Source organism: Mastomys coucha, unplaced genomic scaffold (assembly GCF_008632895.1).
Source record: "Mastomys coucha isolate ucsf_1 unplaced genomic scaffold, UCSF_Mcou_1 pScaffold23, whole genome shotgun sequence".
NCBI classification, from domain to species: Eukaryota; Metazoa; Chordata; class Mammalia; order Rodentia; family Muridae; genus Mastomys; species Mastomys coucha.
The window spans coordinates 39,078,213-39,093,225 of NW_022196906.1; the positions used below are offsets into that span (position 1 = coordinate 39,078,213).

Sequence of the window (15,013 nt, forward strand, 5' to 3'; positions counted from 1 at the left end):
GATGGGCACTGGGGGGAGACTTTCCTGAAATTCAGACTCCTGCACTGTGGCTCTGTATAGGAGCCATGGGAGCCCCTACGGTGGAGTGACAGAGGAATTGGGGACAGGGTCAGTGCATCATCAGGACCTGTCACCTTCTGTCTTCTCACAGCTCTGCCTTGAAGCTCCAGTTGGCTTTGGGTCTTGTGCCCCTGGGACAACTTTCAGAGACGGGGCTGGACTTCTAAATACATCCATCCCTCCAGCGGCATCCCTGGGTGGTCAATCACCACCTCCTGGTTAGTGAATCTTAAGTCTCAGCCAGACAATGTGCAGGATGCTCGGCTCTTCCCCATGTAGAAGGCTCCTTCACAGCCTGCTCCTAGACTGCATCAACTTCAGGAGGGCCCCCGAGTCTCCCTGCCTGGTCATAAACCATGTGGAATAAGGGGGGTAGGATGGGGGGAGGTCAGCATCTTCCAAAGAGCTGGGTTTGAATCCTGGCTCTGAACTATCACCTATAATGTTAAGATCAAATTGTGATTCCTCACTGTGAACGGATAAATGTACATAGCTAAATAAATGATTGCTGCATAAGGACCTGAGATGCACTTGGCTCTGTTCTCCTCTTTGCTTAGGGCCACTTCTCTCCCAAGTTCTTCTACTTGTGACAACCTGTATTTTCCCCTCCTTTGAAATGACAAGTTTCAAACATACACCAAAGCCAAGGGAAGTGTGCCCAGGCACCACCAATCATCTGGGACCATCAGCAGCATTACCCATTGGATGTTAAAAACACAGACACTATCTTTATGACACCCAGCAACATCAGACATTATTTGTTTATATAATCAATGCCCAGTTTACATTCACTCCCTGCTCCCCTGATTTCAAGACCTGTCCCTTTCCTGTTTATTTGTTGGAATTGGGGTCCATGTTCTATTCTCTTGTAAAAGTCTCTTAGGTATTTGTACATCAGCCTTTTCTGACAAGTTCTGTTTTCTGTGGAAATGCTAGAGCAATGAGGAAGTCATTATTTCCCAAGAGCCTCCTGCCCACTTTGCTGAACCCAAACAACAAAAGGCAGTTCTTTCCTAGGTGTGTGTTTACATCTATGAATGTATGTATGTATGTATGTATGTATGTGTGTATGTATGTACGTATATATGTATGTATCTGTGTGTGTGTGTGTGTGTGTGAGAGAGAGAGAGAGAGAGAGACAGAGAGAGACAGAGGAAGAGAGGGAGAGAGGGAGAGAGGGAGAGAGGGAGAGAGGGGAGAGAGTGAGCATGTGTGCACATAGGTACCACTAATGTGTATGTGAGCACACAGGTACCAATATGTTGAGCTTAGACCATAACTTGCAGGGATCAGTTCCCTCCTTCTACCAGGTGACCAGGTGTGTTCCAGGGGTCAAACTCAGGTCATCAGGCTTGGCAGTGGGGCAAGCACCTGAATCAATTCCCAGGCCTTTGGGGAGTACTTAAATGATAAAAAGGGTTTCCTTATGGCCCTTTGGTTATAAATGGATGGCTCCCACAGTCTTTCTTTCTTTTTTACTTTCTTTCTCTCCCTCCCTCCTTCCCTCCTTTCCTCCCTTCTCTTGCAAGGGTCTTGCTTTGAAGCCTAAGCTAGCTTTGAACTGCTATGAGTTCATGGCAGTCCTGTCTCTTTCCCTAGTGCTAGGATTGCAGGCATGTGTCGCCTCACCTAGATTTCTCCAACAATTTTCAAAATCTAAAAATCATTTCAAATGCAATAGAAAGACAAGATTTGATTGAGCTCTGAGTTTAGAGGCTAAATTTTCTGGTAACTTAATTTCTTCTAGGAATATCTTTTTTATGCCCTCCCACCTGCTTTCTGAAATCCACCAACCACAATATTTACTCTATCCCCTTTTTTTTCTCCCTTTCCCTCACACACCACCCCCCTCTCTTTTTAGCAGCCACATACAAGTCGGCCATATTAGAGAGATGGAAATAAAGCTTCCTTAATGTTGCATATGTCTTTGAAGTACATCCGTGCATTTTCTTTTTTAGCATCTAACCATTCCTCCCTTGTCGTCCTTGGTCCCTCAATCACCCTTTCCCACAGCCCACCTGCCTAACATCACAGTCTCTGAAAATGCACAGGGATGCCTGGCTACCTCGCCCTGCCTTCAGTCTCACGGGGCTCAGTCTGTTTTTCTCTTTGGGTAAGTTAGAACCACATCTGCATGCTCCTAAGGGTCAGAAGTGCAGCTGCAGCAGAAAGAGGAGGGGGCAGGGGGCAGGAGGGAAGGAGTGTGAGCGGTGCTTCCCTCTATGTCCTTGGGAAGGGGCGTGCTGGGGATCTGGGACAGCTGGAACTGCCGGATACTGGGCTTCTTGGTCCCAGAAATGTTGACTAGAGGGTGAGTGTTGCTTGGGCATGAAAATGATCAAATTTATCAAGAGGTGGTTTTTCCTGTGGATTTCCCTGAAGTGGACCCATGTGGGGGTGGGGCAGAGCTAGGCTGCTCTGCGGTCTCTTCAGGGATTTTCATTATTATTATTATTATTATTATTATTATTATTATTATTATTATTATTATATTTTAATTTTAAGCTATTTCCCATGAGAGCTCATAGCAGTTGTTGGTTTATTTTGTGAGCCCTGTTCTCTGGAATCTGGTGGATTTAAAGGAGAGAGTGTTCTAGAGAAGTTGGGGGGCAGAAAGTTGAGCCTGTCCCAATTTGTTGGGATGTGTGTGGGAGGAGGTGGGTATCAGGCTTAAGGATAGGCTCTGGGTTGGCAGGAGAGGTACCAGAGTAGTTGCTGATGGAGCAGGCACCCCTGATGTGGACCAGATGGAGTGGATGAGGTCAGGTGCCCAGAATCCAGAAAAAAGGAGCAAACCGTAAGTGGAACCTATGGAGAGTTCCTTTAAAACCAGTCTCAATGGTCCAGCCCAACCTTGCAGACCACCCTGTGATATGGTCCCAAAGCCAATTTCATAGTTGAACACCTAGAGGCCTCATAGTAGGCAGGTGTGTTGGGGGGTATTTGTAAACCTGCTCCCCCACCCCACCCCATAAGGTCTCACTTTGTAGTCTTGGCTGGCCTCGAACTTTCAGTGATGCTCCTGTCTCTTTCTCTTCCTGGGTGATAGGGTTACAGACAAGTGCCACCATGCTGGGCTCCAAACCTGCCTTATAGACAGTTTTATTCTTGCTCTTAAAATTCTCTCTGCAGTGCCTGAGGGTCAAGTCTAAGGATCTTAGGTGGGAATATTCCCCATTACAGGCTCTGTCTGTCTGTCTCTCTGTTTCTCTGTCTCTGTGTCTGTCTCTGTCTCTCTATCTCATCTTCCATGCCCTTTCTCAATGTGCTGGGTATAGAGTCACAGGGATAACAGAGACAGGAAGCAGTCCTGGTAACCTGCAAGATAAAGATCTAACATCTTCCATCTTTCAGAACTGGAGCTAAGTCTAAAGCAAGCTTTGGGTTTTCCTATGTAACCATGGGCAAGATGCTCCCCATCCTGAGCATCTCTTCTCCCATGGGTGACTGGAGACTGGCTCTTGCTTGGTGAGCTTGTGACATGACACACAACAGGGGCCAACAGTGACAGATCTTTCTGAATGCTTCCCATGAGCCCTGGCGTGGCATAGTTTGTTAAGCCCTCCCTCACAGCAGTTACTTGTGGTAGATCCTGTGGTTCTAATCGTGTTCTAGGGTGGGAACAGAGGCACGGTGAGATCAAGTAACTCCTCCAATCAGGTCATGTGACCAGCATGAGGGAGGTGAGATTTGAACTCCTGTGTATCTGACTTAGCACATTCTTTTAATATTGGGTTCTACTGCCCCCAGTGTTCAGGAAGTGGTACTGCTCTGTTAGTATTAATTGGTGAAGAGTTTCAAGTGCAGGCTAAAGGGGGGAGTAGGGGGTAGATCTGAATTAAAAAAAAAAAAATAGCGAGAGGTAGAGGACAGATCTCCTCTGCAGGCACAGGCCACAGTCTTGTGTCAGATGGAGGCTGTCTATGGCAGCCATATTTATGTGAACAAGGCCAGGGCCCTGGCAAGAGGACCGGCTGGCCTGGGCTTGAGGGAGATGGTACGTTGGATGGAGAGGCTGGGCGTGAGGGCTGCGAGGGGTCACGGGAAGAAGTGCATGCTTCAACAGGCCTATGAGAGTGGAGACCTTGAGCTTCAGGAAGCTGTGAGGAGGCATGCCTCTGGCAGTCCATTCCCTCGGCAACAGAACTTGGGTGCTTGCAGTAGCAGTAGTCACTGGGAGGCAGGGATCCCACAGATATTTGAAGTGACAGTGTATCAGAGGCAGGTTACATGCGGATGACTGTAAAGGTGGCAAATAGCTATTGCCACGACAAACTCCAGGGTGTTTCTCAAGACCATCCGTTCTTCAGCCACTGGCCTGGTCATCAAGGTGTGGGCCAAGAGAGTAGAGTGTGGGCCTCAGCTCAAGCCTACAGATTTGCTGCTCAGGGCAGGACCTAGATTTGGAGGAGAATGCCTCCTCCCTGCTTACCCCTAACCCCATCAACAAAACTTTACTCAACACTCACTATGGGCTATATGAGTTTCTGGACTCAGGGATAACAACATGAGTAAGAAGGAGTTCACCAGAGCCTCTGGAGAGACACACGTACATAAGCCACAGCACCTCAACATTGTATGTGCTATAAGAACGTTGGGCATGCTAATGCCAGAGGTCACCTTTTGCTAACAGCTGTGTGCCAGGCACTGTGCTGTGCTTTACACATAGAGCATGACATATGTCTCATTGGCCTCAGAGGGGTTAGTGTCCCCTGTATTACAGATGAGGACATTGCAGCACTGGAACCCAAGTGCTTACCCAAGATCATATTGAGATCTCTAGAGTCCCAGGCTTGAACACTCTACCACTTGGCTCCCAAGTCATTGGAAGAAATGGGAACCTGGCTGGGAGAGGACCAGACACTAGGGAAGATGTCACCCAAGTTGTGCCCTATGAGTGGGGTTTGGGGTTTATGTAGAAGAACTCCAGGGAAGATGGTGAGCAAACCTTCCAATCTAAAGCAAAAGCCTGAGCATGGCCTGGTGGAAGGGAGGTAGAGGAGACTCGGAGCTTCAGGTCCCTAGAGTCCCATGCAGGGGTGGTGTCTGGCAGAAGATGAGGCTGTGATGTGCAGCTGGGCCCCATGGAAAGGCCATTTGGGAGCCGCACCCATGTGCCAGAACTCTGCCCTGGAAGCCACTGGAGTCTTGGAGATAGGGAACAAGAGTGCAGCTTGGTTCTGGCTGCCTGGGGAGGAAATCTAGGCAAGAGAAATTGAGTAGAAAGGCAGGAGAGCAGGCAGGGTTAAACATCACATTTCCCTTGGAGGCAGGGGCTGTCTGAGGAGACTTTTTCCCCCTTCTCCCTTCCTCCTCCTCCCTCCCTCCCTCCCATTTTTAAAAATCTTTTTTCTTCCCTCAAGAATAAGACAAGTGTATAGATTGTTTTAGGACTGGAAGGAGGAGTAAAGGGAATTTACTTCCAGTCTTTCGAAGAGAGTGTTTGGCAGATAAGCCCTGTTTCAGGGTCTCTGCATGACTGGCCTGGGAGAACAGTGGATGCCCAGGGCCTAAGGGACTCAGCTCTGTTAAATCCTGGGTTGCTGCATCCCATTATCTCCTTCCTGTAAGTTGGGAATCAGGAGACCTAGACCTCAGACCTGGTACCAGATAGGACTTTAGGAAAATTGTGGATCCCATGGCGGAGTTCCTTAGCAGACCACTGTCTGCGGGGGATCATGCTGAAGCTGGGGCTGGAGCTGCCATGTACGTATTAGGACACCTTGAAAGCACAGCAACCTTCCACCCAGCTCCGTGTTCTCACCTCAGCCTTGTCTGGAGCCAGGCGGCATGGATGCAGGTTCTAGTTTCATCGCGTCCTGGCTGTTTATAAAGTTGAGCTAGTCATTTGATTTCTTTGTGCTCCACTTTGTCTGAAAGTGACTGGCGATCAGGCTTGACAGTTGTGCGTCCTCAGCGAGGTAGCCTTGGAATTCGAGGTGGCGAATATGGAAGTAGTGCTGCGGACAGTTAATGATGGAAGGTTCGTCTCTGGGCCTGGATCAATCTACTTTCCAGAAGCACCAACGATCTTGCTCTCGCTCTGGCCTTGACCAATGCTTCCCTGAATTTAGTGAGCGTCTAAACTGCTGAAAGGTTCAGGCCTCAGCCCAGCACCCCTGAGATTCTCATGAGGTCTGGGGTTGAATCGCGGGACAGCGGGTGAGAGCCACCTTCTTGTCTTCAGCTTGTCCCTGTTCTCTAAGTGAGTCTCATAGCCCCCACCCCTTTCATCACAGGTAAAGGGATGACACTAACTCTACAACCTCCTAGCTCTAGCTTCTTTAGTCTGGGGCCCCCTCCCCACTTTCTTCCCTGCGGATGGGACTGGAAGTTGACATCTATGGCCACTAGAGGGCACAAGAATCCCATCTGGCTCCTCTTGCAGAGCACATGCAGGGGGAACCCGCATTGCACCTTGCTCTGTCCCCTGCCATTAGCCTCAAAAAAACGCCTCTGGCTCCCCTGCAATTCTGCCACCTGACTCAGCTGGCTCCTTCTAGATGAGATGGGGCGGGAGGGAGATGTGAGCTGATATTCAAGCAGGGGAGGAACAGGCTGAGAAGGGTAGACTTTACCGAGCCAGTTAGTTTCATAGAGCATTTTTGTGGGGAGGGGTGGCCCCAGGAAGGTGGAAACCCTTTCAAGGGAGAGGCTGGAGAGGTTAGAATGTCCAGCATAGAAGGTAAACTGAGGACAAGCCTCCATCAGTTCTTTTCCTCAGATTTCTCAGCCTCTGCAGTGTGGGGGTGGTGTTAATATTTTCTGCACACCTCCTCCTCGCCTGGCACTGTGCCAGGTACTTTTAGACTCGATATGAAAGTGCAAGAGCTGAGAGCCAGCCTTTGTTCCTCTTGAGAGGAGCCCCATCAGCTTTCCAGCTGGTGTTCCCCCCCTTGTGAGCATCTCAGTGCTCAACTGGAGTCACTGGTGAGCAGAGACCCACCCCCATCCAGGCCCTTGGTGGGGATTCCTAGGCCAGTGTCCAGAGAGCCTCCTGTTCTTAGGTGGTGAGCTCTGCAGGCCCTTAGCAGGGATGAATGTGCCAAGCAGAAGGGTGCTCTGGGCAGGTTTAGCTTCTCTGCCTGCAGGCTGTTGTAGCTTTGCTTCTGAAGGTGGGGCCAGCAGGTTTGTGGGAAAACCCAGGATCCTTGAAGCCTGACTCCTTAGCTAGATCTGGAATAAGTCCAGTCCTGAGGTATCCTCAGGCCTAGAGACCACCCCACTTCACCTCTTACCTCTTTCTGCCCCCAAAGCAGAGCTTTAGGAGAATGCAGTTAATAGCAGCTGTCATTTGCTGAACACCCTGCATTTACTTTAGTCACTGGACCCAGGGACAGTGTCATGAACTAGGTTTTCTGGAGGAAGAGGCTGAGGCATGGGGAGGTGGAGGAGTCTGCTTCCATTTCTCATGGTTGACTGGGGCTACAGCTGGGACAGAACATAAGTGGAATGGGGGGGGCATGTGTCTGCCCACATCAGTAGCTGTGATCTTCATTTAGCTGGTACCCCAGCGATCGCACCCCACCCTTAAACTCCCTGAAATCATCCCAACTCCCATGTTCTGCCCCTTGGCCTGGTCCTTTCCCAACTCTGTCCTCAGGTCTTCCCATGCTCTATCTTGTTCTTTCTCAGATGTGTGAAGGTCAACCCAGCCATTGGAATGTGGCCCTTGAAATTCCGAAATGGCTCACTCCTTGAGTTAGATGTTGCCTGGATGTCACTCTCCAGAGCCTTGTTCCCTAGCCACCCTTAAACTCCCCTCTACCATACTTTATCCTTATAGCCTGTGTCATGTAATGCTCCAGAAGGGCATGTTTTTATTTTTATTCCTGTTCCTTTATGCCCCCTCATCGGAATACAAGCCTCACAATACAATGACTATGTCTCATACTAGTGACAACTCCCAAGACCTAGGACTAAACACCTGGCACACAGTAGATAATTTACACATATTTAGTAGGGTGAATGAATGAGGGCTGGGGATGTGGTTCTGTTGGTAGAGTGCCTGCCTACTACACTTGAGGTCTTACATTTGATTCCCAGCAGTGAATAAACTGGGTGGGGGTAGGGCACCCTTGTAATCTCAGTACTCAAGAAATGGAGGTAGGCAAGTCAGAAGTTCAAGGTCATCCTTAACTACATAGTTTTTTTTGTTTTTTGTTTGTTTGTTTGTTTGTTTTTCAAGACAGAGTTTCTCTGTGTAGTCCTGGCTGTCCTGGAACTCACTCTGTAGACCAGGCTGGCCTCGAATCCTTAACTACATAGTTAATACATAGTAACTACATATTTAACTACATAGTTAATTCCAAGATAGCCTGGGCTACTAGAGGAGGCCAGCCAAATGCACCCCCCCAAAAAAACATTCCAAGGTCAAATGTTATAAATGTCAAATGTTATAAAAACCAAACCAAGACCAAAAAATAAAATAAAATAAAATAAAAAAGTCCTGTATCACAAAATAATGAAAACAAATTTGTGAATGACACTGACTGTCACTGCCAGGGTTTTGACCCCTGAGCTATTGCAAGGGGCCCTGTTGATACTAAGCTAATATTGTAGAATGAAGCTTTAACAGTCTTGGCAGATGATCTTGGAATTAAGGTCTGGGCTAGTCTGAGGCAGCCCTGCGTGTATCTGTGGAGTATTTTCACACCTTGTACATGTCTCTGTAATGGCTGGGTCTTGGGCTGCTCACCTGTGTGCTCTCAGCTCTACTCTGTGGAGCACCCCGGGGGCATTTTTCTCAGTTGCAGTACCAGGCCCTGACCTAAGTGTGGTTCCTCATCCAGTGCTTCAGTGAGATTTCTGTTCCCACCCTGCCACCTGCCAATCTGAACCAGCCTTTCGCCATAGCGTTTCCAGGTCAACGTTTCCCAAAGGGGAGACCGTCCATGTAGGCCGATCAGCAAGTCCTCAGAATGAACCTCTTCTTATGGGACGCCTCTTCCTCCCCTCTGCCCTCTTTCTTGTCTGTGTGAACCTGGGGATAGTCAGTGGCTTGTGCTGGATCGAGAGAGCACAAGGCCTTTCCAGGCTCGCCCAGCTTTAGCTGCCTGCCCTATGGGGACACCGATGCTTGCCCTGGAGGGGTTTAAATGATAATCTGAAGTGGATGGAGAATGAGAAACTGAGGCAATCCCAGTGAAGCCTCTGGCAGGGAAATGGCAGTGGGGTAGGTAGAGGCTTATAAAGGGTCTGCCCACAGTGAACTTAGAACAAGCTGAGTCCACTTGGTAGACAATTTGATGGGTCTATTGTATACCTGCTCTGTTCCCCTTCTCCTCATAAGGACCACATCTGGTGTCCCTCGTGTGCTTTGGCATCCTAATAGCTGTAAAGAACCCAGCCTTTTGCCCCTCAGCTCCTCTCTGCCTCTCTCCACCTGTTCCCTGTTGGCTATAGAAGGGTTGCAACCCTCCACCTGTCACCAAGCATCCTCATCAGGTCGTGGTTCTATCTGCAGTGCCCCCGGGGCGGAGCATGGAAGTCACAGTGCCCACCACTCTTAGTGTCCTCAATGGGTCCGATACCCGCCTGCCCTGTACCTTCAACTCCTGCTACACCGTGAACCACAAGCAGTTCTCTCTAAACTGGACTTACCAGGAATGTAGCAATTGCTCAGAGGAGATGGTAAGTCCTGGTGGAGGAGGCTGTGGAGGGAAGCGAGCACCCCGAAGCGTGAGGCCCCCCTCCCTCTCCCTCCTCCGGCACTGGAACAGGGCCCCAAGAGGGCTCTGGGTGGGCTGTCTGATACAGAGGCCTTGATGTCACCACAACTGGATGGTCCTTCCAGGTCTAACTCCCTCCCTTCCCATGTTAAAAAAGAAGATGTATGGTGTCCCATGATCCTCATAGCCCCTTGCTCACTGCTCATAGTATCCGCTCCTCCCCTTCCAGTTCCTCCAATTCCGAATGAAGATCATTAACCTGAAACTGGAGCGGTTTGGAGACCGTGTGGAATTCTCGGGGAACCCCAGTAAGTACGATGTGTCGGTGACTCTAAAGAACGTGCAGTTAGAAGATGAAGGCATTTACAATTGCTACATCACCAACCCTCCGGACCGCCACCGTGGCCACGGCAAGATCTACCTGCAGGTCCTTCTAGAAGGTAAGAGAGACTAGGCTGTTGTGAGACACTCACCCTTCTCCACAGCTTAGTTTGGGGCACTTCAAGGAGGCTATGACTCTCATCTCATCTTCAGGTGCTTGTCCTGGTGGAAGACATCCATGCCTTCCCTCTTGAGGGGACAAGTTGGTCATTACGATTAAAACCTTAATTATGCCCATTGTATGGATGAGGAAACTGAGTTCAAGAGCGTGCATTTCCTAAGATAACATAATCCCTAATTTCTGTAATTAGATTTGAGTCTGATCTTAATGTCCATGATTGGACATTAAGATACTCCATTCTGGGGGTAGAGGGGTTTTTTGAAGAGACAGGGGGAGGAGGCAGTGGTTTAAGGTTGCTTTGACTTTCACTAATGCTCTGTCCATGGAGAGGAATCAAATAATGTCCCCTCCTATTTTGGGGTGCAGGGGCAATAGAGGAAATTTCCTTTCCAGCTCTATGATTCTGTTTCCTTTCCTTCAGTGCCCCCAGAGCGGGACTCCACGGTGGCAGTCATCGTGGGTGCCTCAGTGGGGGGGTTCCTGGCTGTGGTCATCTTGGTGCTGATGGTGGTCAAATGTGTGAGGAGGAAAAAGGAGCAGAAGCTGAGCACGGATGACCTGAAGACTGAAGAGGAAGGCAAGACGGATGGCGAGGGCAACGCGGAAGACGGCGCCAAGTAACCGGAAGCCCGCCCTGAAGCCCCTCCCTGTGCCCTGTCTCCTCTCACTCTCCGCCCTGTACAGTGTGACCCTGCCTGCTCTCTCCCTTGGTGTGCTTCTCTTTAAGAGGACCCCAGGATCGACCTGGGGCCTCACTTCCCATGCCCCCACCCCATACCAAGGGTGACCGCCCTCCCTTTCATCTGAAAACTGCCTTGGTATCTGAGATACGGGAGTCCCAGGGAGAACAGAGAAGGGCTCTAGCCTGTCAGTCTTTGAGGAGGAAAGACATGGGTGTGGTCCCAAAGACAGGATGGGGGAGAGAGGGCAGCGGGAGAAGAGGTCGGATGCCCATCTTGTCTAGGGTTTGGTCTGGTGGCGGTTTAAACTGTGGGAGTAGCAGTGTGTGTGGTGAGGGGTTCTGTGCTGACCAGAGGCACCCTGGGGATGACTCGTGAGGATGGCTTTGCTGTATTCCTCTGGCTACTTCTAGCCCGGAACAGCCATCAGTTGGAGATGAAGGTGGGGTCCTACCATTTGTGAAATCATTACTTAAAGGGATGACTGTGCGTTCTCAGGGCACTCAAGGAAAGATAGAGCTGAGACAGTTCTGGACACGAGCCTTGTTCTTGGCCTCGTTTCTATCACTAGACACTCCCAGAGAGGCTCTGGCTTACTGTTGCCTACTGCTCCTTTGGGGATGCCAGCATCAAGTAGGATCATATCCTACCCTAGGGCTGCCTCTTAAGAGACCCGTGAGGGATTGAGGGGTGCCGGCTGCACTGCATACATGTCTGCCTTCTCAAACAAGATCGTCACCTTGGCCTCAGCCAGCAGCCTCACACCTGTGGTGTGTTTTGGGGGCGGGGCGGGGCTTGTGTATAGGGGCGACTTCCTGCAGGGCTTTAGTTTGGGGGTTTCTAGTTGCCCTTGGCAGGGTTTGCTGCCTGGCTTTTGGCAAGATGGAAGAGAAGGCTGGAACGCATGAAACATGAGAGCATGCTGAAGGAGCCTCTGAACCCTGCCCCCCCCCCCATCCCCGCCCTAGGACTCCCTTTGTAGGGGAGAAAGTCGCTCCTGTGAGAAGCCAACATTCACTGCCGTTTTACTATCATCATAAGGGACTTAAGTCCAGAGACATTTTACCATCATTATAAGAAACTTGTTATAAGTCCAGAGATGGGAGAAAGGCAGGGCAGAAACGGCTAGTCGGAGAGCATCGTTTTGGGACATACTCAGAGAACTGGCACAGAGCCTCCTGCAGCTAGGGAGACTGAAGTGCCAAGTGACCGACAGAAGCTGAAAGCATTATGCCTGTTCTGGTTCCTTGGTCCCCAATTAGAATAAATAGAGCTTCCTGGTGGGAGAACCTCAAGCCTAGAAGGTGTTTGTGCATGATAGTTGGTGAGGTTCATCTAGTCCTGCTCCCCTTCCAGGAACTCAGCCCCCACAAGCTCAGGGAGTTAGCTGTTCAGGGTAGGAAAAGAGTGTGGTAGAGACAGGACCAAGACAGTCTCAGGGACCAATACTTGCCTCTGCTTATCAGATAGCCACTCAAAGAGACAATGGTAGCCAACGGAAGGTTCAGCTTAAATTACCACAGCAATTTACTGAGTTTATGCTGTACTTGGTGTCAGGGGTGCATACCAAGCCATAACAGAGTCAGGGACTGCCAAACTTGCACCATAGGACCAAGATTAATTTTTCTGGGGGTGCATCTACTTCCACCTCCATAGCCACTGCTTCTACAAGAGAGTCAGAAGGATGAGACTCTTGAATCTGGGGTTTGAGAAGAATAAGGATACAAGGGAAGGGGAAGGTACTGTTGGGAAGGGTGCAGGGGTCAGGTAGGTTGAGCAAGGAGTAGGGGATGGGTAACCAGCCAGAGAACTCCTGGGTAAGGGGAATCTAACCCTTCTGGAAGTTCAAATCTCTTTGGCTCAGTACCTAACTGCCAAACAACACACTGCCAATGAGAGTGGGCAAAACCACCAGGATGCCTGGAGCAAGCAGGTGGATACTGCCCATCCTTAAAGCAAGCCAACTAGGAGTAGAGAGACGAGTCATGGGCTCCAAGCCAGCTGAAACCAAGGGTGGTGGTGTATAGTTCTGCAGCTTGCAGTGACCAGTTTTCATCAACTGGCACGTGCCCTCTTCTTTCACAGTGCACAGACAAGGGACTTGGCTTTTGTGAAGTCTCCTAACGTTTGGGGGTTGGAGTGGCTACGTGTGAGATCCCCCCCCATAAGGTTGTACTAATAAGCTGCCTCTTAAAGAAGTAAAGTTTCTTGGGGTCTTTTCTTTTCTGCCCTGACGGAATGGGGTCCAGGGAAAGTAATGCCTGTCTCTGGATCTCACGGGCTGAGTCAGGAGCCATTTCTGCCCCAGGTACTTGCCCTCATGAGCACTTTCTTTTGAAGCCATTTAGACCCTCCTCCAGGGTCTCTGGGCTTGAGGTTTGGAACAAAACTTGGCTTCTGTGAGGTGGGGTGGGGAACTGTGAGATGTTCCAACAGGAGCTGTTGCTCAAGCTTGCTTCTTAGCTTATGCCAGCAAACTGCTCTCTTGCTGCAGTGTGGGCTCCGGGCTCTGCTCCTGGCTGAATGCTCCCACTGCTGTGCTCTCAGTCTCTCCTGCTCTCCCAGAACCCCCTCCTCACATCCCGTCTGCCTCTGCCTCCTAATTAAGGGCCACTGCAAAGAAAGACTGGCTGGCTAACCTGTGGGATTCAGCTCATCAGAACAAAGCACAATATTTCAGGACTGAAAATGCCTTGTGGTGCCTTGGAACTGGCTTTGGAAATAGCTGTCTGCCCCTCCAGCCACGGACTCATCAGCTAGTCCCACTTTACCAAGTGGGAAAAGCCGATTTGGTCCACATTTCCCTGTGAGTCTCCTTGGGAAAGTTGGGCTGCTACATACCTACAAGATCAGGTTAAGCAGGTAGATGGGTGGAACTACCAATCAGGTCCAAAGAAGTTAGTCCCAGGCCACAGGAATGGCTTGGTGCAGTTGGAACGGGTGACAAATTAAGAAAACTTTTTTTCCTACATATGTCTTAAGAATAGACAGCCTTGCTGTGCCTCTTGCTAATGTCTTCCTTTATTGAAGCTTGCTGATGCGATTGTACACTAGCCTTTCTCTATAGGTAGAGATATATTATATATACAAATAAAACATCTCACTATGCCCACCCCAAAAGTTATACTGTTTGGGGGAGGGGAGGGTGTAATCACTTCTCAGTGTTTCCTAGTACCAAAGGTTCATTATGGAATGTTCTTTATGCTTTTTAGGGGAGAACCCAGCCACATAGCAAGTGCTTATGCGGGCCTAGGTTCTACCTCCTGTTTGTTGGTTAGGAGGGGATAGAAGCTTAAGCAAATGGCTTTCTGTGACCTGACTGCTGGGAGCAGGCCGGACTTCTTTAGCAGTTTGTCGGATTGCTTGGATCTATTGGCTGCAATAAACACACTGTCTCCCCAGAACATCTCTCTAGTGTGGCCTTCTTCCCAGGGTGCAGACTGGGGTGGGGAAGGTTTTGCCAATGGGAAGCCCCGATGCTCCTTCTCCCTGATGCCATGCATGCCGCTGGGTGTGAAGGCCTCAAAGCACTTGCCTTGCAAAGAAGAATGAAGTCCACCTGCCCTGATCTCCTGGAGGACTCTGCCCTCCATGGTAAGGACTCTGAGACAGGGGGCTGAGTACCCACTTCCGGAGAGACTTTCAGTTACCTCTGGGATGAAGCCGAGCCTCTAGCACCCAAGGCTGCCTGTTTAAGGAAGCACCTAGACTTTCCACAGACAGGTGGGCCATCCTTCCTGCTCCTGGATTCTTACCAGTGTCTGACTAGGAAGACAGCTCTCATGCCTGCTCTGGATTCTGGAAAAAGAGGATGACATCTGGTCAGAGTGCCCCTGTGCAGTCCCTTTGGTGGGGAGGGTGGCTGATGGGAGGTCAGGCTGGCCCTGTCTCATCTGCCTTTGTATCACTGTATCTTATTTATCTCATGCTGAATCAGCATTAAGACAGTCAAGAACCGGGGAGATGGCTCAGTGGCTAAATTGCTTTGCCACAAAGCCCGACAACTTAGGTTCCATCCCTGGGACTCATGACAGAAGGAGAGAACCAACTCCTGCATATAAACATGCATGCACACACACATACACACACACACACACACA

The 15,013-nt window shown here is 49.9% G+C and overlaps 1 protein-coding gene across 1 annotated transcript; it reads left to right on the plus strand.

Annotated features, from left to right (window-relative positions):
• Positions 1-1,905: 1,905 nt before the first annotated feature.
• Scn2b (sodium voltage-gated channel beta subunit 2) lies at positions 1,906-14,317 on the plus strand. The gene is made up of 4 exons (XM_031344931.1): positions 1,906-2,173; positions 9,527-9,693; positions 9,961-10,171; positions 10,655-14,317. Exons 1-4 carry the CDS (start codon positions 2,104-2,106, stop codon positions 10,852-10,854), a joined length of 648 nt encoding a protein of 215 aa, XP_031200791.1. The 5' UTR covers positions 1,906-2,103; the 3' UTR covers positions 10,855-14,317.
• The last annotated feature ends 696 nt before the right edge of the window (positions 14,318-15,013 follow it).

Bases quoted from the DNA above. Each gene is read 5' to 3' on its own strand.
- Scn2b (XM_031344931.1), top strand. From the start codon at position 2,104: ATGCACAGGGATGCCTGGCTACCTCGCCCTGCCTTCAGTCTCACGGGG. The intron at 2,174-9,526 runs GTAAGTTAGAAC...TTCTATCTGCAG, and splicing joins CAGTCTGTTTTTCTCTTTGG to TGCCCCCGGGGCGGAGCATG. The intron at 10,172-10,654 runs GTAAGAGAGACT...CCTTTCCTTCAG, and splicing joins CCTGCAGGTCCTTCTAGAAG to TGCCCCCAGAGCGGGACTCC.